General features: G+C 38.4%; 1 protein-coding gene across 2 annotated transcripts in view; it reads right to left on the bottom strand.

The window, feature by feature from the left end:
• The window catches only part of KCNAB1 (potassium voltage-gated channel subfamily A regulatory beta subunit 1), a 409613-nt gene that overhangs the window by 61143 nt on the left and 322784 nt on the right, over positions 1 to 25686 (bottom strand). For both annotated transcript variants that reach the window (XM_051983068.1, XM_051983069.1), the window contains exons 4-8: positions 23615 to 23694; positions 18062 to 18106; positions 13412 to 13456; positions 10313 to 10356; positions 3183 to 3269 (exon numbers count right to left, since the gene is read on the bottom strand). In XM_051983068.1, coding sequence (XP_051839028.1) covers positions 3183 to 3269; positions 10313 to 10356; positions 13412 to 13456; positions 18062 to 18106; positions 23615 to 23694 — 301 coding nt within the window. The remainder of the gene's footprint in view (positions 1 to 3182; positions 3270 to 10312; positions 10357 to 13411; positions 13457 to 18061; positions 18107 to 23614; positions 23695 to 25686) is intronic.

Raw genomic sequence — 25686 nt, 5'->3', positions numbered from 1 at the left:
TTTCCACGTCTTAAGAAGGAGGGACCATCTGAGCTCGTCCCATGGGTAGCTAAGACAGGAACTCATCCAGCTTTGGTGCATCGTTTGGACCTGAACTTGTCGGACCAATGCTATATTCAAACTCAGTTATTTGAGTCCAACTTGGAGTTGGGAGGGAAAACCATGTGATTCTGTTCTTGCTATATCTTTGAAATAAAGATCTTTTGGTAAAAGATAGTTGATGTTTATTTTAAAGCAGAATTTGGATACTAATGGTGAAGGGGACACACTAGAATAGAAGTTTGAGCCAATGGCATTGGAGTTTTACCCTCAATTCTCTTGGGCACCCCTAGAAAATGAAGAAGACCCCTATAACTGACCTTGCCCTAGGCAAGCGAGAACAGAGTTATCACTACACATCTGGTAGAAAAAGCTAAATAGGAAAATGTGTTTCCAGAAACTAGTTCCAAATTCTGGAATTTTTTGGAATCTAACAAGCAACTAACATAAGCCTTAAGACTCGGCAGAGTCATTAATTCCTAAAAGCAAAAGGCACAAGTATTGTTCTCCCAGGGACTCAGATGGGAGCATATCCAGTGGGAGAAATTGCTCATGGATGAGCCTGGCTAATCTCGACCCCACAAAAACAAAATGCATACTTGCCATCAGCCACAAAATGCCATACTTGCCATCAGCCACTGTGTCGGTGGGACTGGACTTTCCTTAAAATGGGTGATATTCCACCACCCGCTCCTGAGCAGGAAGGTGACTCCTGGTTTCTCAGCAGGCCATATTCTTGGACCTGATCAACTCGTGGTGAATCCCCACCACTCCTTAGAGAGCATCATGAACTTGGAACAATAACGACGTTCCATGATGCCGGTGGTAATCTTGCCGGGTTCAGTGGCATTAGGTTCACGGAGGAAGTATTTGTGGCTTTGTGAGTTCCCATTGGAAGGTGACCAAGTATACAGAGCCCACTAGTGTCTTGCACACCCAGTGCAGAAGCATGGATGCCTTTTATGGATGCTCTGTAGCTCCTGTGGGATACAGGACTCACTCTGTGAAGACTATGTCTGCAATGACCTCTATTTAACATTAGATTTTGGTCCCTGAGTGAGGGCTTTTCTCTACAGGTATTGCCAAAGCTCAATAGGTAATAATTTCCCTGTTTAAGGGAATCTCAAGACTGTATATCTGCAAATGGGAAGGTCCTCCTTTATTTTGAAATGGAAATTTATTGCTTTATATTTTGAATCCTCTTTTACATTCAAGAAAGCCTATATAATAAATACTACATATTGTGTTCAGAGCTGTCCACCCACCCAAATTGTCAAGGTTGAATTTAAATATCACCTCCTCCAAGATGACTTCCCTGATTGTGCATTTCCTCTCCTTCCTCTATAAGACGTTAGACCTTTTCTTTAAAAGGTCTTATTTACTCTTTAATTCTTTACACATTTTTCTTAACTCCTTACTCAGAGCACAGATTCTTCAGGATAGTAACTGGCTCTTACTCAGGTTACATCCCCAGTACAGCCTGTGATGGGGATGGGTGTAGCATGGGAGCTTAAATACAGACCCATTGGCTTGATGGCACTGGACTTACCCCATTAGAGCTTCAATCGTGACATAAGATGACAATGTGATTTCAGCCAAGTAGCCCATTAAAGTTACCCCTTACTTGGAAAGTTTTGCGAATTTCCCTTGGGTGCCGTGATTTTATATATAATAGAGAATAGTATCCTATTGATCTTATTAAGCTTGTAATACCTTTTGATTTGTTCTAACAAATAGCTAGTCTTAAAAAGGAAGTATTTCCCCCTTTCAAAATAATGTTATTCTTTTGACATCGAGGCATTCATGTGCAGCAAACTCCTACCCTCCAAAATTCAGACAACCAGCAAGATCTCAGGCAGAAATGGATTTTTTTTGGCATGCTAAATGGGATGTTTCACCAGAAGGCTCTAGGCCCCAAAATCATCTGTGCCCTCCTACCTCCATTAAACCCTTAAACCCTTCACATGCACTTTATGAGTTTCAATTCAATCAAACACACACTTATTAAATTAGTAAATATCTACTAGATATCAGGCACTATGGCAGGTTAGAATCATAGATGCAAGGTTAGAAAGGACATTATTACAACCCACTGGGTTTTTTCTCTGTCCTTGTCCTCAGACTTAGGAATGCTTGATAAATGGAAATAAATTGAATTATATTTTCAAATGTTTACCATTGTTTGAAGCAGCCATAGAGGGGAAAATGAAATAATATGGTAGCTCTTTTTTTTTTTTTTAAATATGGTGACTGTGAGCAGTTAGTGACTGAATTTTGGCTTAGGGCTCTCTCATCAGCAAGCCTTTCCCCTCAGGAAAGGGGTTATTAGAATAAGGAGCTGGGGCATCCATGGACTGCCATAATTGGTCCAATTGCATGTGACTAAGGTGACTATCCTGGGGTGTCCCTTCCCCCTCCTTCCTCTTTCCCCATTCAGCTGAAATTCCTGGATTTAACTTTGCTGAGGAGTATTACAGGGCCTCAGCAATAATCTCCTGTTGGATTTTTGCTTGAAGTAAATCCTCCTGGCTTTCATTGCTAGAGACAGAAATATCGGTGGACCTAGGGAAGTTAAGGAGCAGGAAGAACCAAATCTGACATAAAAATGATCAGGTAAAAGGTTCCTTGGTAATTAATTTAACTCTTTGTTTAGTGGAATTACGAACAGGGGGTTACACCTGGGAAAGTGAACACGTTATCGTGGTGAAGAGAGCAAACTCCTTTTTCTCCCATTCCCTCCCCTTTTTTTTCTTTTTTAAGAAAATTGCAATGTTTAGTCAGAAGCAGTGCTTCCTAAACTGAGGTCCACCAAGCCCTAAAGATTCCATGGATAGATTTTAGGAAGTCCAGAAATGTAGATAGGAAAAAAATCTTTAGTTTTATTAGTCTTTAAGTGAAAATTAGCATTTTCTTCAATTATGAATTCAACTAATAAACATTACTCTAACAAGAGAGCCATAAGCTTTTTATGAACTGTCTTAAAAATCTATAGGATAAACACACCCTTGGCCTAAAGGTAAAAATTGAGGATCTATAAGATTTTGAGGGCAGTGATGATTTCACATTCACTTGGCCCCTCCTGAATTGGTTCCAATTCAGGGTATCAAGCAGGCTCAACCACTTTTAAACCAGGGAGTACTGACCTTCCATGGGTGTGTTACTATCAGGTCGATTGGCAAAAACGACATCCACATATTCTAGCTGCAGTCTCTGAAGGGACCCCTTCAGTCCTGGAAGAAGCAACAGAAACACACACACATAAGATCCGTGACATTGGAAACATCTAGGTCAATACCGAACAAGTCAACATCAACGAGCATTTATTAAGCACTTACTGTACCAAGCATTGGGCTAAATGCTGGGGCTACAAAGAAAGGGAAAAACAGACCTTCTGCTCAAGGAGCTTACATTCTAATAAATGAAAGGACATAAGCTGCCACATCAAAAAAATATATCAAGGTGCTTCTCAGTGCATCTTTTATAGATTTTCCATCTTTCTCAGTTATATTAGTAACTGGATTACCAAACACACTTGAACCTGAAATCAAAAAATGTTGGGGGAGTTGAATGCTGTTTCAGTGGGGAGTCATGTTCAGAGTCAGATTTAAGAAGAAAGACAGCTTCTCTTTTGTACTTAAAGATAAAAATATATTTTTATCTTAAGCTTAATCTCTCTGGGTCTCAGGTTCCTTAGATAGAAAATAACAGAGTAGGACTGGAATGTCTTCATCTGATGCTAGTGAGTTTGTTTTTGATTATTGTAGTAACTATTTCAACATATTTGGTTTCTATTGTAATCCAATACTTGGCAGCATGCTGGACACATAGTAGGGACTTAATAAATGTTTATTGATTGATTAATTGATTCTATTTTTAGTTTTATCCACTGAAAAGGGTTCTGTAAGCATCACCAGAATATGACTGGGGTCGATGACATAAAAAGATCAAGAACCTGGAGCAAATGATCTCAGTGATTCCTTTTAGTTCTGTCTCTAGGGCTCAGAGAGTTTAAAAACATAACCAGTTAGAACTAGAAGGAAACTCAGCATCCAACTAGCCATTCTCCCTCATTATTCTGATGAAGACCCTGAAATCCTGAGAGGTAAAAATCTAGGGATTTTGGGAGTAACTGACAGGTTCTGGGACTCCAATTCAGTGTTATTTTTATTGAAGAACAAAATCATTTCCCAGTAGCTCAGAGATACATTGGGATTATGTAACATGGGAAGGACCTGTGAGTGTTTAAGTAGGAAACTCTATTCATCACCTATAGAGTACATATTACTACTTAGAAAATAAATTCTGTTGCACATGTTTAATCTATATCAGATTGCTTACTCTCTTGGGGAGGGGGGAGCAAGAAAAATTTGAAATACAAGATTTTGCAAAGGTGAAAGTTGAAAACCAGCTTTGCCTGTATTTTGAAAAATAAAATATTATTGGGGGAAAAAAGAAAATAAATTCTGGGGAGTTGATTGAGATTAAACAAGGCTAAATCACTTGCCCAGGGATCACACAGTGTCAGAAATATATAGGAAAATATGCAGAAATATGAATAAAAATTAAATCCAAGAATAGACAAATGGGAACATTACAATTTACGAGGAAATGAATTGAGTTCTTGAGCTAGAACACTAATGCACAAATATAATGGTTTATAGAACCCTCAGATATTCTACCGTTTTTATTCTCCTCATGCTTTAGAAAAACAACAAATACATTCAGAGTGTTTTTTTTTAAACAACAATTTAAAAACATAGGAAAATAGTGAGAGAAATGAGAATAAGACCTCAGGGCCTTATAGCCATTTCCTAGTTCTAATTACTTGGCCACTTGCTGTGAATTGTCAGAGAAATTAATTAATTTTTTTTTAAAACGATCATTTTCCTGAAATGTTATGTGGAGTATGATTTAATGCACCCAAAAGAAAGATATATTTTACCTCATTTTCCTGAGAAACAGTATTTTCTTATCAGCTTATTTAATTACATAGGAGGACTCAACATTTTAAATTTGTTTTTGATTATGTATATAAAATTCATTGTGTGTTAAATGAAACTCATAAATTTCAATTTGATTGGTTGGATTTGGCTTTTTAGCTTCTTCTAAGCCAACCACCTTTTTTTCCTCCCTTCTTGATAGGATAGTGAAGGGTCCAAGTACTGTTTTGGGAAATATTTTAGTCACTGAGATGTCAATAGATGGTTAGGGATGAAGGGTAGACTCTATTCTGCATTCTCATACCTGCCTTCACCCCTAAGCTAGAAATTTCTCCTCTGTTTCTATAATATTCTCACCTAGAGTATCTTCAATCATCCCAATGGGTATCTGGACATTCCTAAAACATTTCTCAAAAGAAAATCAATGTGTTTTCTTTGAATTTACCAGAAAATCTGTGCTGTAGAACCTTTCTAGATAAAGTTTACCCTAAAAAGAATTTATTTCCTTTAAATAATCTTCATTGTTTTGTGGTATCACTTTCTAGTTTCTTTTTCAATATAGTACTTCCCCCCTACTATATGAATATAACCCATTAAGTTGTTAATGTTTGTTTAGATGTGACCCCCAAAGGTTGCTGTTAGAAATCCAGATGAAAGTGCAAAATATATGTCCCAGAAGTTGCAGATTAAAGGATTTTGGGGTGGTCAAATTATAATCTCAAAGCATTGTGGGTCCTGTGTTACTTAAAGGAACCTTGAAATGATTCCTTTGGCAGGGGAAGCTTCCTTTATATCGCTTATACATTTATATCAGATTTCCAGCTTTTAGGTTTGAATTTGGATGTCTTGGCTTGGATCTAGAATATTTACAATGTTAATCCTTTTTTAAAAAAGCCTTTTATCAAATTTCTTCTGCAAATGCTCCCTACCCCCAAAAAGCAAGGACAGTATGTTCATTGTCAAGGACATACCAAAATCCCAAGGTTATCCCTGCCTGGGCTTTCATGGGGTGGAGCGAAAAATAACTTCTGTGAGTGTTTCTGAAACAATAAAGCCAGCTCCATATTAGGTCTTAGAATCCTTGGCTTCCTTCAAAGCTCAGGTTCAGATATTACCTTTCACAAGAGGCTTTTTCTGAGCTCCTCGGATATCAAGACAATACAATGGATAAAAAGCTAGGAGTCAGGAAAATCTGAGATCCAATCCAGTTTCAGATACTGACTAGCTTTGTAAACCTGGCGACTCGCTTAAATTTTAACAACAGTAATGTTTTGTGATCTTCACCCAAGTAATTTAATATATTATTCCTAATATTTTTTATGATTATAAAGAATATTTAGTGTGAACCTCTTGGACCATTTCTGAACCACTAAATTGGAACCACTAGAATAGTAAAGAAAACATTCGATCTTCAGTTAGAAAGACCTGTTTTTGAATCCTGCCTTAAATACTTGCCACCCCAGATGACACTGCCTACAAGACTCAGTTTCCTCATCTGTAAAATGAGGAGGATGGGCTTGATGGCTTCCAGGGTCCCCTTTGAGCTCCGATTCTCCACTTATATGAATATTCTTTTTTTTCAATCCTAGAAATCTTAAAGAATGTCGCACCTATTTGGAACAAAGACAAAGACTTTGTATTCATTGTGTGGGAAGCCTTTAATGGGAGATTTTCAAAGTCCATTTATATATAAGTAAAGCTCATTTTTTATTTCATAAACTACATTGCTTGGCTAAAGTCAATCCTTTCCCTTCTTCCCCAGATATATGTAAATTTGGCTTCTATCTCAAAGGCTATCTATCTATCCTATCCTCTAGAAATTCTCATTCCTCTTCATTGGATAAGTTCAGAACATCAAAAATGAAAGCGAAGGAAGCTGGGTTGAATATATACATATGGAGAATAAGATGGGGAGAAAAACAAAACAGATGGAATCCCCAGGAGGCAGTGCTCAATAAACAAGCCAGTGAAGAAAATGCTGCGGGAGACTGAGTCTCATGAAGGTCCAAGGCAAAGGTCAAATTCACATAGGGGCTGGAGAAATTCGAGTTCTGTCTGTGAAGATCAGCATGTGAAATGTTAGACTTTGTTTATTGTCAGTGATGTTAGTCAATCACCAGAAGCCCTAGCTGAGTTTCTTTCTCTCTCTCTCTCTCTCTCTCTCTCTCTCTCTCTCTCTCTCTCTCTCTTCTTTCCTTCCTTCCTTCCTTCCTTCCTTCCTTCCTTCCTTCCTTCCTTCCTTCCTTCCTTCCTTCCTTCCTTCCTTCCTTCCTTCCTTCCTTCCTTTCTTAGAAAATAAGGATTTTATTCAGTATCTTTGCTTTTAAATAGCATCCACCAAAATGGTACTTCTGGTTATTGGCAATCCAGGTGCAAAGGCTGAAGAAAAATTTGCCTATTGAGCTAGAAGTTTCTCTATATTTTCCAAAGATCTAGTGTTTGTCTTCCTTCAGCATCCCTAAGATTTTCTCCTTATAGTCTGGCCATAAATATTCTGAAAAGTGGGATCTTTCTATCTCTCATCCTTGGATGAAACTGTAGACTATAAAATCTTTTTTTTTTAACCTAGTTCTTAAATCTCAAAAGTTTTCTGTTTTGAGTTAATGTTCAGATCTGGGACAGTGCTCATTTGGACTAAACTGATTTATTCTTCTAGAGAGATTAACTCCTCAGGAAAAAAAAAACTATCAAATTCAGTTGAGGGAGGCAAATTTTGGGCATTGCTATCAAGCTTTATGAAGTCTCAATAAAACTGACTTTACAAAAAAAAGATTCTGAATTTATGCACAAATGTTAGAGAAGATTAAAATAATGGGAATTCAATTATCTGCTTTATCTCTTAGTATACAGGATCAGTCCTTCTCAATTTCTTTTTTATGCTGTTCAATTTTGTCTTTCTTTGCCTTTCTTGCCAGTTTCCATTTTATATCATTTTTTAAAATCCCTGATTTTCCCCTTTAGAGGGTGGTGATAGTAATTAACTTCTGTTCTTCTGTTCCTTTAGACTTAGCTCTTTCCTATATTGTCTAAGAATAACTATAGAATCCCTTCACGGCCAAAATATGTCCCTTTGCTCCAGCAGCAAGAAGATTTATTTTGGCAATGAAATTTCCTATGCTTAGAGTTGGATTGAGCAGTGACAAGAACTCAAGGTTATATCTATATGTATATATATCTATATACTTCTTATAAAACAATAACAAAGAAGTAATCAATTCAGGTCACAGTTAATAACAATAACAATAAAAAAGCATCATGATGCTGTAGCTGGAGTCAACTTAGGAGACAAGAAGACTGGGTTCAAGTCTTGCTTTCAATCTATACTGAACAAGCTCTGTAACTGTCCGGTGTCCTTAATCAACTCTGTGAGTTCCATAGAGGCACTGTGGATAGAAGGAACCAACTTATAAAAGAGTAGAGAGAACTCAAGCATGGTCCAAACCAATGATGGTGATAAAAATTAAATTACCTAATGAACAAAATGGACAGAGCCCTGGTCCTTGGGTTCAAATTCAGCCTCAGATATTTCCAAATTGTGTCATCCTGGGCAAGCCACTTAACCTCTGTCTTAGTTTCCTCTTTGTAAAATGGGGATAACAACACCTACCTTCTTCTAGAATTGTCAAAAGAATCAAATTATATAATCTTTATAATGTGCTTTATAAACCTTAAAGTGTTGTATCATATTATGTTATTATAACACAATTATATTAATCAAGAAAATTATAATATTGCATAAATATAACGTATTTATATTATAATAATTCTAATTCTTATCTCTATTACAATATTTTCATGTAGGTAAAATATACTTTATCATGCTCTTTGGAAATGTTTGAGATCTGACAGTAAACACTTAATAAATACCTGTTGAATTAAATTCATATAAGTTTATTCCTTAAGGAAAGAACAAGAAATGGCACTAAAATAAAAGATCTAACAAGTGCCTAGTGGGTGGACATTCTCCTAGGCAGGAGGAGAGAAGTGGGCAGAAACCTTTAGAATCTAGTAAATAAAACCTGGGAGATCTGACAAACCACTATCTCTCCTCTTGAACTGACTTCATATCTTATACATATCTTCATATTTATGCACATATTGTAAACTCCCTAAGGATTGGGTTTTTTTTTCACAATTTTTTTGCTTGTTTTTCTCAGTATCACCAGGTGCTGGCTCTATGCCCTTCATATAGCAAGCTTTGGATAAAGGTTTGTTGAATTAAACTGAATAAATGAACAAGTAAAAATAAACCATGAATTAGAAGTAGAGAATCAGCACCTCGATGAGGAGATTACAAAAGGAAACAAAGGGAGAACTGAGAGGTAGATGGAAGAGTGACCACCAACTTAATGAAAAAAAAATCTAGAAAACTTTTCTCCATAATTCCATAATTAGAATTATTATAATATAAGTATTATATTTATATAATTATATTACATAATATAATTACATAAATTTATATAAAATATTGTAATTATATTAATGTAATTCTATCTTATAGAAAATTTGAAAAATATTTCTCATTTCTAAGAAATACAAGAGTCTGGCCAGAAATTCTGCTCTGGAATTAAGGAGTGAAGGGACTTTCTTAAAGAAACCCCAGTTAATTGTCTCAAGTCCTCCCTTTGAGGATTTCTCCTTCTCCTCCCTTCCCCTCGCCTCATCAAGATCTTACAGTGAAGATGGAATTGAAATTTTAAAGAACTCTATAAATGCTCATTATCATCATTGCCCTCTTTATGAAAGACTTCTTTTTAAGCTCTATACAAGAGCCTTCCCCTAACCTCCAAATGGGAAATAGCTTCTTCCATTCCCAGGATTGTCTTCCAGGCTGTGCTGAGCACAGGGACCACCATGCGGTGGGAGGGATGGTTGGGATCCTGAGGAAAGGAGGCTGACGGAATTCGCATCAGCTGAGCTCCACCCCAACTCTGGCAGCAGGTCGCCTGCGTGACCTAGAACGTCACCCTACAAGTCAACAGGTCTCAATTTCTTCCTCAATAAAATGAGGACCTTGTACTAGAGGATGAGTTGCAAGGTCCCTTTAACTATGGCTCTGTACTGTGGCCTTCGTTAATGATCAGAAAGAGGAGCTGCCTCCAAGCGCCATTTTCACCATTCCGTGCCTCCAGAACGGTGACTCTTCGCTAACTCCATCTTTTCTCCAACTCCATCTTTTCTCTCTTGGTGACATTTACAGAAATTGGAACAACCATGGCCCTTTTATGTGGCCATGGGGCTGTCAGGCTGTTTGGGGTTTCAGCGGTCAAGATTTTTCCTTTCCTGAATCATTAATTCACAAAATACTGTGGAAGAGAAGAAAGAGTACTCACCTTCAATGATGTGTTTTCGTGACAATCCTCTTTCCGTTTCAGCTCTGCCAAGATAAAAGAGGCAAAGGACTGAGTGGGGGTGGCTGTTGGATAGGGCTTTTTTCCTGTTCTAGGAGCACTGAAGAAAAATGTTCTCACTTAGGCAGACCTGCTAATTTTACACCCTGTTCTCGGCAAATACTGAGCGCTGGGCGGGCAGAGACCCGTGAGGTGGCTGGCTCTCGGTGAACTGAGCCCCCTTCCATTGATGTCCCGGTGAGATAAATTAGGCACGGATGGTCACGGGGACATTGCTACTTATCTCCAACCATGCTGTTCTTCCCCTAAAACTCAGGGACATTCCCAGCACCCACACAGGGTTTTGTAGCACTTCAACTCCGCCCAGGTTCTTTTCTTTGGGGGCAGAGTAGGAAGAGGGGCACTAATGATTTTAATCAAACGACATCATTTCTTCAAAGGCACAATGTCAAATATAACTCTATTACACACAGTGACTGAAGTTTCCTTGGTGATGTCTGGCAGGAACTGGGGAGACTCGGGGTGGAGGGCGGGAGGAGGGAGATACGGAGTTGTTGGCCAGGTAATTTACTTGGCAGAGCAGACTGGCATTTGGGAATGCTGGGTAAGGTTGAAGATGATTTGTACTGGGAGGATGGTAGGCAAACATTTGTTTCTCAAATTCACTTCAGTAAGAAGTATGGATCAGGTGTTCACAACACAATAGTGCTGGGCAACATCGGAAATAAAAGCCATCATTGCTGAGGTCATTAGCCAAATGAGAAGGCATATGTTAATTGCTTTATTGATTTTTCTGGAGAGAGAAGCTTGTTCTTAAGATGGAAAAACCATATTTCTCTGAGTCTTACCTCTGAAACCCATTAGCTGTTTGACCCTGAGTAGCTCACTCAACCTCTGTGACTCAGTTTCCTCGTATGTAAAATGTACATCACAATGTTATTATAAGGAAAACATTTTGGAAATGGTAAACTGCTATGTAAATGTGAGCTGTTAGCATCACATTATTATTATAATTACATGTGATAATGTTAATTATTGCTATCATAGAATCATTGTTCTTTTTCATAGAAACTGAAGTAAAATTTAATTGCAGAGAATTTCAGGTTTAAAAAAACTTGGGGAGCTCTCCCAAGAATCATTTGTTGATCCCTATTTTGTTGAACCAAAAGATGTTGATGCAATTCACTCCTCTATGAAAGGAAATCCAGATCATAGAGATTTCAAAGACAGAAGAGATGTCAGAGAGCATTTTAGATCAGCCCTGAGATCTGTGAACAGATTTTTAAAAAATAATTTGATATGTTTATTTTAATATAATTGATTTCCTTTGCAATCTTATGCATTTATTTTAGTTTTGAAGAATATTATTCTAAGAAGGGATCCCTTCCATAAGCTTCTCCAGATTGCCAAGAGACCTATGACTTCCCAAATGGCAAGAGCTTTTTGATTTATCCTAATAAAAATAATTCACATTTGTATCTCACCAAGTTTTATGAAGAATTTTTGGAGATGAGGAAAATGATTCTCATTGACGTGAATTGGCTTAACCAGGATCCTCAATATCATAAGTGGCAAGGCCAGAATGTGAATGCAGGCCCTTTGGGTTCTGGAGCCAGCATTCTGCCACACTACCTCCAGAGGGAAGCCTTGCCTTTCAGCCACAGCTCAGTTTACTGCTGTCTGCCTCTGATTCTGGGAACTCACTCTGCACTCTATGGCTCCCTCCAACTTCCCGATGTTTACATTTGGGAGTCACCATTTAACCATTAAGATTACTTAGAAATATATTTTCTTTTGAACACTTTAAGGACCGGCCTGCCATAGTTCAGGGTCCCAGGAACATCATGGCTCTTAAACAGGGTTTTCTCCTGCCTAATACTGTAGGCAGAAGCGAGTCTACTAGCCCATAAATTTAAATTGTGGATGAAATGTGTCTGCTGCACCAATTTCCTTTGGACAGCCTCTATTGTAAAAGACAACAATAAACCATCCAGCCCTTATTTCTTATGTAAACTAGATAATACTATATTACTCAACTAAGCAATCATTCTTGCAGGCTGTTGTTTCTCTGTGCAGTTCCTAAAATATAAGCCAGGCTTTGGGTCCAGAGCAAAAACCAAAACAATAGGCTCAGAAAATAGAACAAGGCAGATGCTATAAATCTACATTATTCATATGTGGTGCTGCTTTATTTATATTCAGACTGCATTAGAGTAGAAATCTAAATTCTATCTCCCCAACTTCATATTCATTGTGAGTAGCTACAAAGAAGCAACGATAATATATATCTTCTCTCCTCGTGGAATAGTCAAGACAAGACTCTTTCCCTGGATTTTATCAATTTATCAATCACAGGGAGTCAATAAGGGCCTTCCAGACCCCTTTGGTTTCCCACATTTCATGAGAATAGCACAGACCAATCGAATATACCGGTAGATGGTAGGGTTTAAGGGGTTATGCATTTTTCCAAAATTGCAGACCATATAACTACAACTCGAAATGAAAGAAGGGAGCAGCAGAAGTCAATTCACCCTATGAAGTTGGGCATGTCCACCACAAAGGGAGGAATTTTCTTTCATTTGACCTGAACACGAGTAACCTAGAGACCCCATTTTTGTCTCCAATGAGATAGTTCTTTTGACTGTAGTTCTCCAACCTCACGCAGGGAGGAGGGATCACAGCACAAACCCAGGGCAGGCCAGATCTTTCTCACTTTGCAATAAAACTGCTGTGCATTTTGGCAGGTTGGAGGGACTTTCCTCCTCTGAAAATCTGAGCTTATTTGCTCTTGCAGAAACTTGAATCACGATCAAGATTATAGGTGAAAATAACTGCTTGGAAATCTCCTCGGCTTCCCAAACATCCCACAAAGCCGTTATGTCATCTTCCACTTCTCCTGATTCATTTGCCCAAGTCTAACGCGAGGCAGATTATTTTGTTAAACATTCATTTTTCACATATTACCATTAGGTGAGAAAAAGATTACTCCCATGGATTTCAATAAGCGGACGATATTTGTTTTCTAAATGCATTGCTACGGAAGAGTTCTATTGGGCTGAGAGTCACGTATAATCTACTTACTTTCCACCCCAGTAGAGTTTGGTTGTGATGACCAGACTGGATCTCCTGTACATTAAAAAATAAAGCCAAGAAAAAACCAGATCAGTACTAAGATAAAGCCCATGCAATAACAGTATTATTACACTTTCAGGAAGAACTCAGTGGTTCATATTTGAAGAATTGGCTTAAAATGTTCATCTGCCATTGTTGGAGTTTAGCCACAAAGAGCAAGATAAAGAGGAGGAGTTGAAAGCTGATGGGAGGCTGCCGTAGGAAAGCTAGATCGGGACAGGATGTGATGGTACCTTGGGGCTGAGGGTGAATGAGAATGGGTAGAGGTTAGGCGGTGATGGTGGAAACACAAATAGGTTGTTCCTCTGATAAATACTTTAGCTAATTTATTAACCACCTAATAATAATAGCTAGCATTTATAGAGTACTTTAAGGTTTACAAAACACTTTACAGATACCTCGCTGAATCTTGACAGCAATCCTGAGAGACAGGTGCTGTTATTATTCCAGTTTTACAGATCAGGAAACAGAGGTAGCCTGAGTCAAATGACTTGCCCACAGTTACTCAACTATTAAGTATCTAAAGCTGCATTTGAACTCGAATCTTCTTGACTTGAAGGCTAGTGCTCCCTCCATTGAACCTCATAGAAGCATTTGCTATGGACACCAAGCCATCCCATCTCCCAGAGAAGGGATAGGAGATAATGACACATACTCCTTTTCCATGGCCAATGCCCCTAGCAGAGCTCAAAGATTAGCAAGCATATTTTTTTTGTTTTTTGTTTTGTTTTGTTTTGTTTTTTGCAAGACAAATAGGGTTAAATGACTGGTAAGTGTCAAGTGTCTGGGGCCCACTATGAATTCAGGGCCAGTGAATGGCATATCTTCTAAACTGGTGAACATTTCATCAGCAAGTATTAAATACAAGTTGTAATAATAGTAATGATAGTTACTGACTGAAAGGTTCTTTAAATATTTTAATAAGGGACAACTTGCTTTTAGTAAAAGTTGCCTAATCTTTAGTTTTAATTTCTCACATCTGACTCTTGGTTACAGAAGACCTGGAAAAAATACAAACCATCTCACCTTGGCAGCTTCCCCCTAGTGATGTGCATTCCCGACAAGACAAGCATCTCTTGAAGTTCATAGAGAACATGTTGTCCACAAGAGACTTGCCTAAGAGACTGATTCGCTTTCTTGAGATCCATAATTCAGTTTGATTCATCCAGGAAAAAGAAAATCCCTAATCATGATTTCAAAGTCTTAAAACAATTCAAGAGCCTTTGAATTAGTCGTATCCATGACTCCATGTATGGAACAAGAGGTGCTTGCTGATTGCTGGGCACTGGGGCATTAAAACCCCTACAAAGCCCTCTCTGGCTATAAAAAATAACACAGACAGCATTGGTCCCTCAAACAAGGTGGTTGTGCAGAGGAAAGGCTATAGAAAATATCACCATTCATTTCCTATACCCCTTGTATTTCTCAAGAACTAATCTGAAGGACATATGGGTAAATAAGCCTTATTACTACCTACTCTCGTCGCCATGATCATGGCACTGCAGCTCTCCAGATCTCAGTTTCTTTATGTGTAAAATGAGAGGAACGGAACCAGATGGCCTCCAAGGTCTGTCCCTTCCACCTTTACATCTATGGGTCTGTTATCTGGATCCAATCTGCATCCCTTTGGTGAAATGCTTTTCCTCATATGGGTCTCAGTTTCTAGATTTCATGAGAGAGGCACTTCTCAGATTTATATCTTCCTTCTTGGGGCTTATTAGAGCAACAACTGATCATATGAAATACAAATCTTCCACTTTATGAAAGGAGACTTTAGAAACATTTCTCTGCCTTTTATCAACTCCAACAAGGTGTCAAATATAATCACTATAGTGATCATGGTTATTCAGAGCCACCACGAAAAAGTCTCTATGTCCTATTAAAATGAGTTACTTAGGGCATCCAAAAAGCTACTGTCTGCTCATTTGTAATATCTGTGCTTTATTTTGGAGGTTTGGATTGAGGGCTACATGCTATGCTATAGATTTCAAAATAACAAGAAGCGACAGCAATCATAAATAGCACCCTCTCCTCATGTTGTTATGGAGTAATAACTCCTGGGAAAGAAGAGCTATTTATTTTATCACCAGTCTCGTGGGGCATATATAAACTGGGGAGAACAGTTTGTGGCTAGCTGATTGTTTTGGCATTCATTTGCAAGATTTCTATGTTGCATGCATTATATATGAATACAGATATGTTTATTTTACACCACCCAGATTTTAGAAATGAGCATATATAGACAGATAATTACACAAAGCAGGGTTAAAATAAGTGTCTTTAGTATTGATGATGATGGGGGGAGGTGGGGACTGGACTTATTTCATTGAGGGAATTTCTAGACAAAGAAACTTCCTCTACTGGTTTGGGTGAACATCTCTGAAACCTATAGGCCTGCAAAGTTGCTTAGGACACCAAAAATTGTGATTTATCCAAGATCACACAGGTTATAAGAGAGAAATGGACATTTAAGCCAAGTCTTTTTGATCTCAAGACCCTCTCTTCATCCTCTACACTACAAAATCCTTTATAATAAGAATGGCAGGATAGTATTTTGTTTGGCTGTCAATGGCAAACAAGGAAAGCAAAATAGAGCCTTTTTTTTTCTACAATGGGTTGATCATTTGATCTAATTCTGTTCACTCTGCTGGGGCAACAATAGATATATAACAAGTACATTTGATGGGTATAATGGAAAAATATTGATTCTGGAGTCAGAGGACCTGGGTTCAAATCTACCTCTGACTTTGACAATCTTTCTGATCATAAACAAGTTACAAATTGACTGAACCTTAATTTCTTTAACTTATAAAATGAAGGTATTGAGGAATATAACACAAGTTCCATTCTATCTCTAGAGAAATGATCCTGTGAATTTTTTTTCACTTAGAAATGTCCCTGGTGTGTGGGGAATGTACAAGCTTCCCTTTTATTCCCAACATCTAACAAGTATCTCTTCACAGAATCACGGTTTCTGCCCATCTGAGTCCCTGTGTGATTATTATAGATAGTCCATTCATCAGGTGCCCCTGCATTGTACAAGGCTGGCGTACTCGGTGCATGCTACCTGACCCATGCAAGCACAGGGAACACTGGGGAAAGGAGAATCCTTTTCTCATTAAGCAGTTCCAAAGGATGAAAGAGATGTGATCATGCTAAAATGGACAAGATAAATGTACCACAGATGGCTCTTCAGCAGCACATCTCCCCTCACTGCCTAAGAATATCCCAGAGGGAACAAAAATAAACAGGGCTGAAGGGAAGGATAGGTCAAGACCATCTTCTTGAGTAAAAAACTGAACTTAAAAGTTAATACAAAGCATGTGATGAAGGTGCCCCCATAGTGTACTCTGCCAAATGTTCTCAACGAGAACTATTGGTACTCTTCTTCACTTGGCTGTCAGTGAATACAAGGACGATAGATAATGATGGATTTTCCTACATTTATCCTGGTTTTGTCCCCCGGGCAAAACAAGGGCTGTTATGACCAAAGCATATTTACATAGAAGAATCTATTTGAAAACACCATGAGCTCTCAAAGTGGTAGAGAGGGAAGTATACTGGCTTGGGAACCAGAAAACTCATGCTCAAATCTAAGCTCCACCAGCAACTGCCTGTGTGATATTAGGCAAATCATTGAACCTTTCTGACCTTCAATTTCCTCATCTGTAAAAATGGATGTTGGACTAGATGATCTGGGACTTCTTCAGAATCTGGGTTTCTTAGTTCAGGAATACAGTTGGGAAGATGAATTCAAACGACATCCCTGACACTGACTAGCTGTGTGGCCAGAGGCACATTTCTTGACTTCTCTAAGACTCAGTTTCTTCCCCTGTAAAATGGACCTACTTTTAGTCACTTCATATGGATTTTGGAAGGGTCAGATCCGAAAATATATGTAAAGTGCTTTGTAAGTTTTGTAGTCCCTACAGTTCAGCTATCCTAGTATCTTCCATAAATACCAGCTCCTATCACTCTAATTTCTTCCATGCCCTTGGAACAAAAGAAGAAGGAGATCAAAATGTGGATAAAAAACCAGGCACAGGATTCATCTCAAAGGTTTTGTCTTCATCATTTCATTGTATGCGAGGAGATTAGAAAAATAAATAGAGAAAATCTATAGTTTGTAATTAATTTTCATTCATCTGCATCTTGCTTGCTAGTTCTTCTCGTCTAATTAGGGAAGAGGAGTCCAGAAGCCAGGAAAAGCCTCTTTCATATTGTCCTCTAGAGCTGGAAAGTGCCTCAGAAGCTAAGTAGGAAACTGAGGTCCAAGGAAAGGTGAGGGACATTTTGTACCTTGGCCATCCTCCTCATCCTGATTTCTCAGAAACTCAGACTCTGATCCCTGGACCCTGGCCTTTGATAAGTGAGCTTTTGTCTTATCTTACCCGGAACCAGATCCTCTACAATTTGTCATATTTAGTGATTTTTTGGTCATTTCTTGGAACACTCCAATGATCCTATCTCCTACCATTTAACCTGCAGAATCATTTCTTTTCCTTGAAATCCTGTTCTTTGACTTGTCCAGTTGCAGCCCCCTTCCCTCCCAGGCATCCTCTGCTGTTTTGCTGAGGTAGTCCTGATCATGAGCCATACCTCCATCCCTTCCTCTTGATGATACTTCCAAGGATCACTTCAGCCCTAGAGGAAAGGATGGAAAGAGAGAATGCTTTAGTATCACATCCTGGAAAGGCACGAGTCTATTTTTTAAAGCCTATTCCTTGTTTGAATGTTCAGTCACAAAGCTCTTAAAATAGACTCTACTCTGCTTGTGTTCACAATTTCCGCTGTTTCTGCTGGTGCCTGCAGAACTCGGCTATGGAACAGTCCCGGGTGCCTGCCAACTGCTGACTTCCTGGAGGGAGGGAGCCTGCTCTCTCTGTCTCAAGCCCAGTGAAATCATGTGGCCATTGGACTTTTCTGTAAATGTCATCCTTGGAAAAGTCAAATTGCAATCACAGATTGCTTCCTCATTGTGACTTTGGTTCCTCAGTTCTCCCTATTTCCCCTCTTAGAATGTTGCAGATCATTCCAAATGATGATGAGAAAAGAAAAAAATGGGCAAAATAATTTGGATAGAAAATTGAGAAAGAACAGGTACCTCCAGGTCCTAGAACGATAGATATATTTAAGAGTCATTTCACCTATCTGCCTTCTTTGGTGGAACTTACTTTATTGCCTGACAGGATGCCTGGACTCATTCCCCAATGGTTAGCAATCTCTGTCCCCATTCTATATTTATGATTGCTCAAGAGTGACCCAGCTCTTGATACCTAATCTTTCATTCTTTTCTACTACAACTTAATTACTCCAAAGTCTAGTCTTATTCCACATCTGTCATCCTGTCCACTGTGCCCTCTGGAGCTCCTGCTCGAGAATTAACCAAAAAATGTCAGTGTATTCCTGTTCCTCACATATTCCTTTGGTCTTCTGGCTCTCAATGACACCTGACTTCCTTTCCCTGTTTTTCCCTTCTCATACTAGTAGTACCTTCTTTCCTAGGTAGCCCCCAAACTCCTCCCCAAAATCATACCACATGTCCCATTCACTGGACCCAAAGCTGGGGTCACAATAATACTCTCCTCCTCTGCGCTTCTATATTCTCCCTGTAATACCAACACCCAGCAATTTCTTCTATCTAATGTTATCACTCAACCCAGATCCTAAGTGATAATTATCTACTAATCACCCTAGGACATTCTCCCTTCTTTCTCAAATTAGATCGTATGTGAAGTGCTCTACAAAACTTAAAAGCACTGCAGAGTTATTGTTATTATTTCTCAATGAGTTCAGGATTTTAGTGTCTGGCTCATAATTTTGACCCTAACTCTTACCCTAATACAAGAAGATTTCAACATATACGTTAATGTTTCCTAAAGCACTCCAACTTCCCAGCTTCATTCACCCACAGAGATGAGCATACCCTTTCTATCAATCACAAGTGGTCCTTTTTCATGCAAAAAACCTTTAAAATTCCTTTATCTGATCACAATCTCCTATCATTTCACCCTCCTCATGCTTTAGTCCTTCTAACCCTGTTCTTCACCCTAATTGGGTCCTTCAGTTCTTCCTTGTATCTTTTCCCATTGGGGCAGTTCCTGCTGTTACTTAGAGATTATTGTTTTTTCTTCATTTTCAAAGAGGATCATGGGTGATGCCATTAGGGAGGTGCTTCCATGACATGCAAGTGAATTGGAATGAAGTGAGGGAGGACTGTTCAAAGTCACCAGCCTCACTCTCTCTTCCAGAGCTATCTAGGTCCAGTGGCAAGATCCTGGATGCAGTGGGAGACCTTGAAGTTTTTAAAATAAGGTCTTTAACAGGTCTGAGTTTGACAGAGGCAGATTCCCACTGGAATTTCTTTCTTTGCCATCCTCCTTTAAAAAGTGTCTATATTCAGGACTTATACTTGGCTGCTTCTTACTCTCTTATAAACCATTTGTAATCTGACTTTCAATTTCAACATTTAACTGAAACTGCTCTTCCCCATATTACCAATGATTTTTATGTTACAATAGATTTTTACTGATATGTTTGGGAAAATTCTGCAAAACTGAAGCCCACATTGAAAAATATGATGACATTCTATGCAGTGTTTCACAGCTAGGGAATCCTTCCTCTCCCTCCAACTTTGCATTCAATTTTGATTATTTGATAATTTCAGTGACATTGTTTTAGTCCTATATTTATTGCTTTCCTTGGTCTGCTTAAATTGCTTTGCATCAGTTCATGTAAGTCTAAGTTTCTTTGTTTTCATCATGTTCATCATTTCTTATAGCACAGGGATATTCCATTCTCTCCTTGTGCCAGAGTATGCTTAACCATTCCATAATCAGTGGGCATCTACTGTGTTTCCAATTCTATGATGCTACAAAAAGTCCTGCTACCAATATTTTAGTATATAGGGGAATTTTTCTCCTTTATTCTCTCCCTCCTTCCCTTTTTTATTTCCTCCCTCCCTCCCTCCCTTCTTCCCAATGTTTCTTCTCCCTCTTTCTCTCCTTCCCTCCCTTTTTCCCTGCCATCTCCTTCCCTCCCCCTCCCCCCCAATGGCCTTCTTGAGATATATGTCTAACAATAAAATCATTAAGTTCACGGGTATGGGAATTTTAAAGTGATAATACCAAATCACAACTCCACTAACAATGCAAGCTGTCTGAAGGCAGGGGCTGTTTTTCTTGGTATCCTTAAAGCATATTAAAAAAAAAACTTCACAAATAAAAAGAACTTAATAAATGCTCATTAGCTGCCAATGTGGCTAGTAATTATCTTTCAATGGCAAAATCTGATAGTTCTTTTTGTCTTCATCCTTATTAACCTCACTGCAATATTTAACACTGATGACCACTGCTCCATCTTGGACACTGTCTACTTTGTGTAAGCATGTCATGTGAAAAAGATTCAAGATCTTTTATAGGGTGAAAGCTTAATATGAATTAATGATGTAGTAAGGTAGTCAAAAAACTTCTTGCAATCTTTATATGTATTAATACAAACATAGTCTCTAGACTTAGAAGCCATAGTTCTGTGATGTTCTATAATAGGGACACTACATTGGGGAAATTTTGTTCAGTTTTGGGGACCTCATTCCATGAGTCAGAGAACAAACTGGAGTGTGTTCAGCCAAGGGAATTCAGAATGCAGAGGGTACTCAAAACCATCCCACATGAGGACTGGTAGGAAGAACAGAGGATGTTTACTGTGAAGCAGAGAAGACAGTGGGAATTTGGGGAGGATGTGATAGATCTTTTCAATGAACAACATGTAGAAGAGGAATTAATTTTTTCCCTTAATCCCAAAGGGTAGAACTAAGCATTATGGGTAGAAGTCATGGATTCAGATTTTTTCACAATATAAACAACTACCTGAAACAATTAGAGCTTCCTATCCATGAAGCAGGCTCCTTGTGAAGCAATAAATACCTTATCACTGGGAATATATAAGAAGAAGCTGGATGACCAGTTGCCATGGATTTTTTTCCCCAATTAAAAAACTCTGAACTGTACAAACATCAACCCAAACCAGCATTTTCATATATCTGGGAGAATGGAACAAGAAGGTTGTCCAAACAACTGCCATGAAGAGTGGCTACAGTGAGTGAGAGGTTGGCTTAGATGACATATGGTTCCTTCCAACTCTATGGCACTACAATTAATGCTGTGCCTCCTTGTCTCCCTTTTTTGTACAGAGTTTAATAGAATTCATAGAGAAAGGAGGACAGTATATGAAAGATTTTTCTACTAATATCACCCTCAATGGAATATAGGAGCTAGGCTAAGAGGAGCCTGAAAAGCAATCAGTTATCATAATTATTATTTTATCCTTGGAAACAGAGAAAATCAGAGGCACTAATTCTCAGGCTTCTTAATGACCCTTAAACAAAAGTCCTTCTCCCCACAGAATGAAATGCCAAATGAGATAGAATGCACATAAGCCAGGCATTGATGAATCTCAGCTAACAAGTGATATAGTTTGATTGTGCTCTCTTCTGGAAAGTGGGGAATTAGAATCAAAGCCAATTACCACCCACTATAGAGCTAGACATTTTCAGAGGCTGTTAAAATAGCTGGATGGTTATCCATTTCTTTAATAGCCTAAAATCTACTGTGGAGTGAAATGGATGGGGGGAATGTTCCCCTTAGCTCTAAAGGTTGCCATTTCATAGGACTCAGTATCTGTGTAGCTCAACCTGGTATTAAAACATACGTATTGGGTCCCAAAGCTTGGTGGGACTAGTCCAGAATGCTGGTGGTATTCTGGGAAGAAGTCACTGGCCATTTGTTCACACATTTGGGTTTTAAAAAACCAATTTCACAAGTCCAAGATGGTGAACCTTTATGAGTCATCTGAAAAAGAACTGGGCATTTCAGTCAAAAACAAACTGAATCTGAATCACTGGAATGATATGACAGGCTCAGAAATTAAGGTAGTCTTAGGCTATGGTAAGAGAATCATAGCAGCAACCCTGTGGAGATGATGGCCCCATTGTGCCTAGTCTAGGTCAAATCACATTTGAAGCATGATCTTCAGTTTGGGGCACCACATTTTATAAAGACACTAATAAGTTAGTGTCCAGAATGTAGCAAACCAGAAGAGGAAGAGCCTCTAAAATGTGTCCTAGACAAATTAGATGAAGGAACTGGGAATGTTTAGTCTAGAGAAGAAAAGACTAGAGGGAGAAGGTAAAAAAAAAAAACACATGAGAAATGTCTTCAACTATTTAAGCATCAAACAGAAGATGGCCTAGGTTTCTCTCTTAAGTCCTCAGAGAAACTAGAGGTATTGGGGAAAAGTTGTCAAGACTTGAACTAAAAAAAATTTGATTGTGAGTGAGATATCATAAGAAATTTGTGAGAGCACAAAAATAAAAGGTACCTATAATTTTTTTTAACAGCAAGAACCCAAAAGATGGCCTTCTCCCAATTAGAGCTATCTCAAAGTGGAGTGGACTTCTTCAGGAGGTGGTAGATTCTCCTTCAGTATAGGTCTTCCAGTAAAGGCTGGTTGACATTTGTTGAATGTAAGCTCTTTGAGGGCACTTCTTTTATATCCCCAACCCTCAGCACATTATTCTTATATCCAGGACAAATTTGTTAATTCACTAAATGATGGAGGGCATTTTTTGTTTGATTAATGTTGTACAAGACTGCCCCCGAGGTCAGAGAGCCTAACCAACTCCACTATTATGTGATCATCACCTTTCATTTTATTAGGCTCAACACCTAACGTGGTACCCCCTCCTGTCTATATGTATGTACACACACACACACACACACACACACACACACACACACACACACCATATTCTATAGTGTAACAACCCAGCTTTGTAAGTAAGTGTGAGAAGGAAGGTATAGAACAGATTGTCTGCATCCTTTTTCCATTTTCTACACAATGGCTGTTGTGAGGGTAGTGTCACAGTAATAAGTTTGTGAAGCAGGAGCAGGGAAAAGGGGCAAAGATTATAGGGGGAAGTAGCTAGTACATGGCCAAGTCGCCTGGGAAGGTGGGAAGGCAAGTGGGAACAAAACCATTTTATGTGTTCTTTTCCAGAGAATCCTTTCATGCCATATGCCCTTCAAAGAGGCAATCCGCCCCCAAACAACACCTTCAATGTATCCCCTCCCCCAAATGCAAACCGGTGCGTACTTGCCAGCAGCATACACCTCCGCTGTGTCAAAGAGGTTGACTCCACTCTCATAGGCAATCGTCATTAGTCTTTCAGCAACCTTGGGGAAGACACAGAGTTAGTCAGAGAAGCCAGCTGTGCTTTCCAGCCCAGAAATCTCCTAACCAGTCACTGAATCATAGTTTTAGGACTTTGAAATCTCACAGCTGAGTTCATTTATGAGTCTTCTTGCCCAGAGAAGCAAAATGATTTTCCCAATAGAATATTAACTTCTTGAAGGCAAAAACTGATTTAATTTTGCCAGTGTCCCCAGACATTGCCATGGAAACAAAGTAGACATTTAATAAATGCTTGATTACTTGGTTGGGATAATCACTGTGACCCCAAAAGTTATTAATATATAATACAATGCATCTTTCTCTCTCATATTTCCATATAATTCCATATAATTCTATCAGAATGAAATATGGCATCATAGGGACCAATACTGTTAACTAACAATGAACTCAGTACATATTCCATAGCTAATTATTGCTATGCTTATAATTATAGGTTATGTAGATAATATTCCCAACAAAGTAAATCTCTCAGATAGGATAGTTCTTTTAAATCTTATTTACTAAGTCACAGAATCCCATACAAAGTCAAAATCCAAAAATATCTCAATGGGCTAAAAGATTGGGACAAATCTATTAAGATAAAATGTAATGGAGTTAAATATAAATATCATCCTTGGATTCAAAAAATCATTTTCATAAATATAGAATGGGAAGATATTTCTAGGTAGACATGTCTATAAAAACAGTGTTGGGATATTAGTTGACTTACGAGGTCAACAAGAGTCAATGGTAATAAATACATAGTAGTGAGAAAGACCAGTATGATCTTAGACTGTTGTGAGAAAGGCATAGTAATCCAGAGCAAAAATGGTGACTTTTGATGTTCAATTGTTTCAGTAGTACTTGACTGTTCTTGCTCCCATTTAGGGTTTTCTTGGCAAAGATATGGGAGTGATTTGCCATTTTCTTCTCCAGCTCATTTTACAGATGAGAAAACTGAGGTAAACAGGTTATAGTGGCTTGCCCAGGTCATACAACAAGTAAATGTCTGAAGCCAAATGTCTTGAACTCACAAAGATGAGTTTTTCTGACTCCAGACTTGATATTCTATCCACTATATCACTTAACTGCCCTAAAGATGGTGATGGAAGTGCTGTATTCTTCCCTTGTTCAACCACATAAATTTCCGTTTCCAGTTCTGCATGCCTTATTTTAGGAAGAACATCAACAAGATAGACAAGATACAGAGAAGGCCAGACAAAAGGGTGAGGGGCCTGGAGACCAGATCCAATCCAGTTGAAAGAACTGGAGATTCTTAGTTTGGAGAAGAGAAAATTTAAGGACATCATTGTCTTCAAATATATGAGGGATTGTCATGCAAAAGAGGGATTAGATTTGGTCTGCTTGGTCCCAGAAAGCCTGTCAGAGTTGCAGTAATGTAAATTTAGGTCTAGATCAAGAAAAACATCCAAAAAATTAGAATTATTCTAGAGTAGAATGAGCTGCCATAGGATGCTACTATTCCCTGGAGGCCTTTAAGAAATGAGCAGATGAGCACTTATTGATGGGATTCCTAAATAGGGGATCATTGGACTATTTGGCCTCTGGATCCCACTCAACTCTCAGAGTCTGAAGTCTCCAACATGGTGGTATTCTAGAAAGCTCATCAGGATTAAAATCCTGCCTTGGTTACTTCTCACCTGTGTAACCTTGTAAATATAGTGTCATCTTATTTCTTTAAAACTTCAATTTCTTCATCTGTAAATAGACATCATTAGACTAGTTGATAACTAACATCCCATCCAGTTCTACATCTATGGTTTTGGATTGTGGATTTATTTGACAATTTAATGAGAAAATTTGCAAACATATTTCCAAGTTTTCATTGTTTTCTTAATAAGAGTAACATTCACATAATTAATTCCTCATAATATCATTTTTATTATTTACTTGGAACTTTATAAAAGTCAATAGTCAAAAACTCCAGATGGCACAACTTGTTCAACTAGCTTTTTCCCATTATTTGGGTAACA

This window comes from Antechinus flavipes, chromosome 3, assembly GCF_016432865.1.
Source record: "Antechinus flavipes isolate AdamAnt ecotype Samford, QLD, Australia chromosome 3, AdamAnt_v2, whole genome shotgun sequence".
In the NCBI taxonomy this organism is placed as follows: Eukaryota; Metazoa; Chordata; class Mammalia; order Dasyuromorphia; family Dasyuridae; genus Antechinus; species Antechinus flavipes.
Note: the sequence above shows the minus strand (reverse complement) of the source record. Positions and strands in the feature narration are given on the sequence as shown.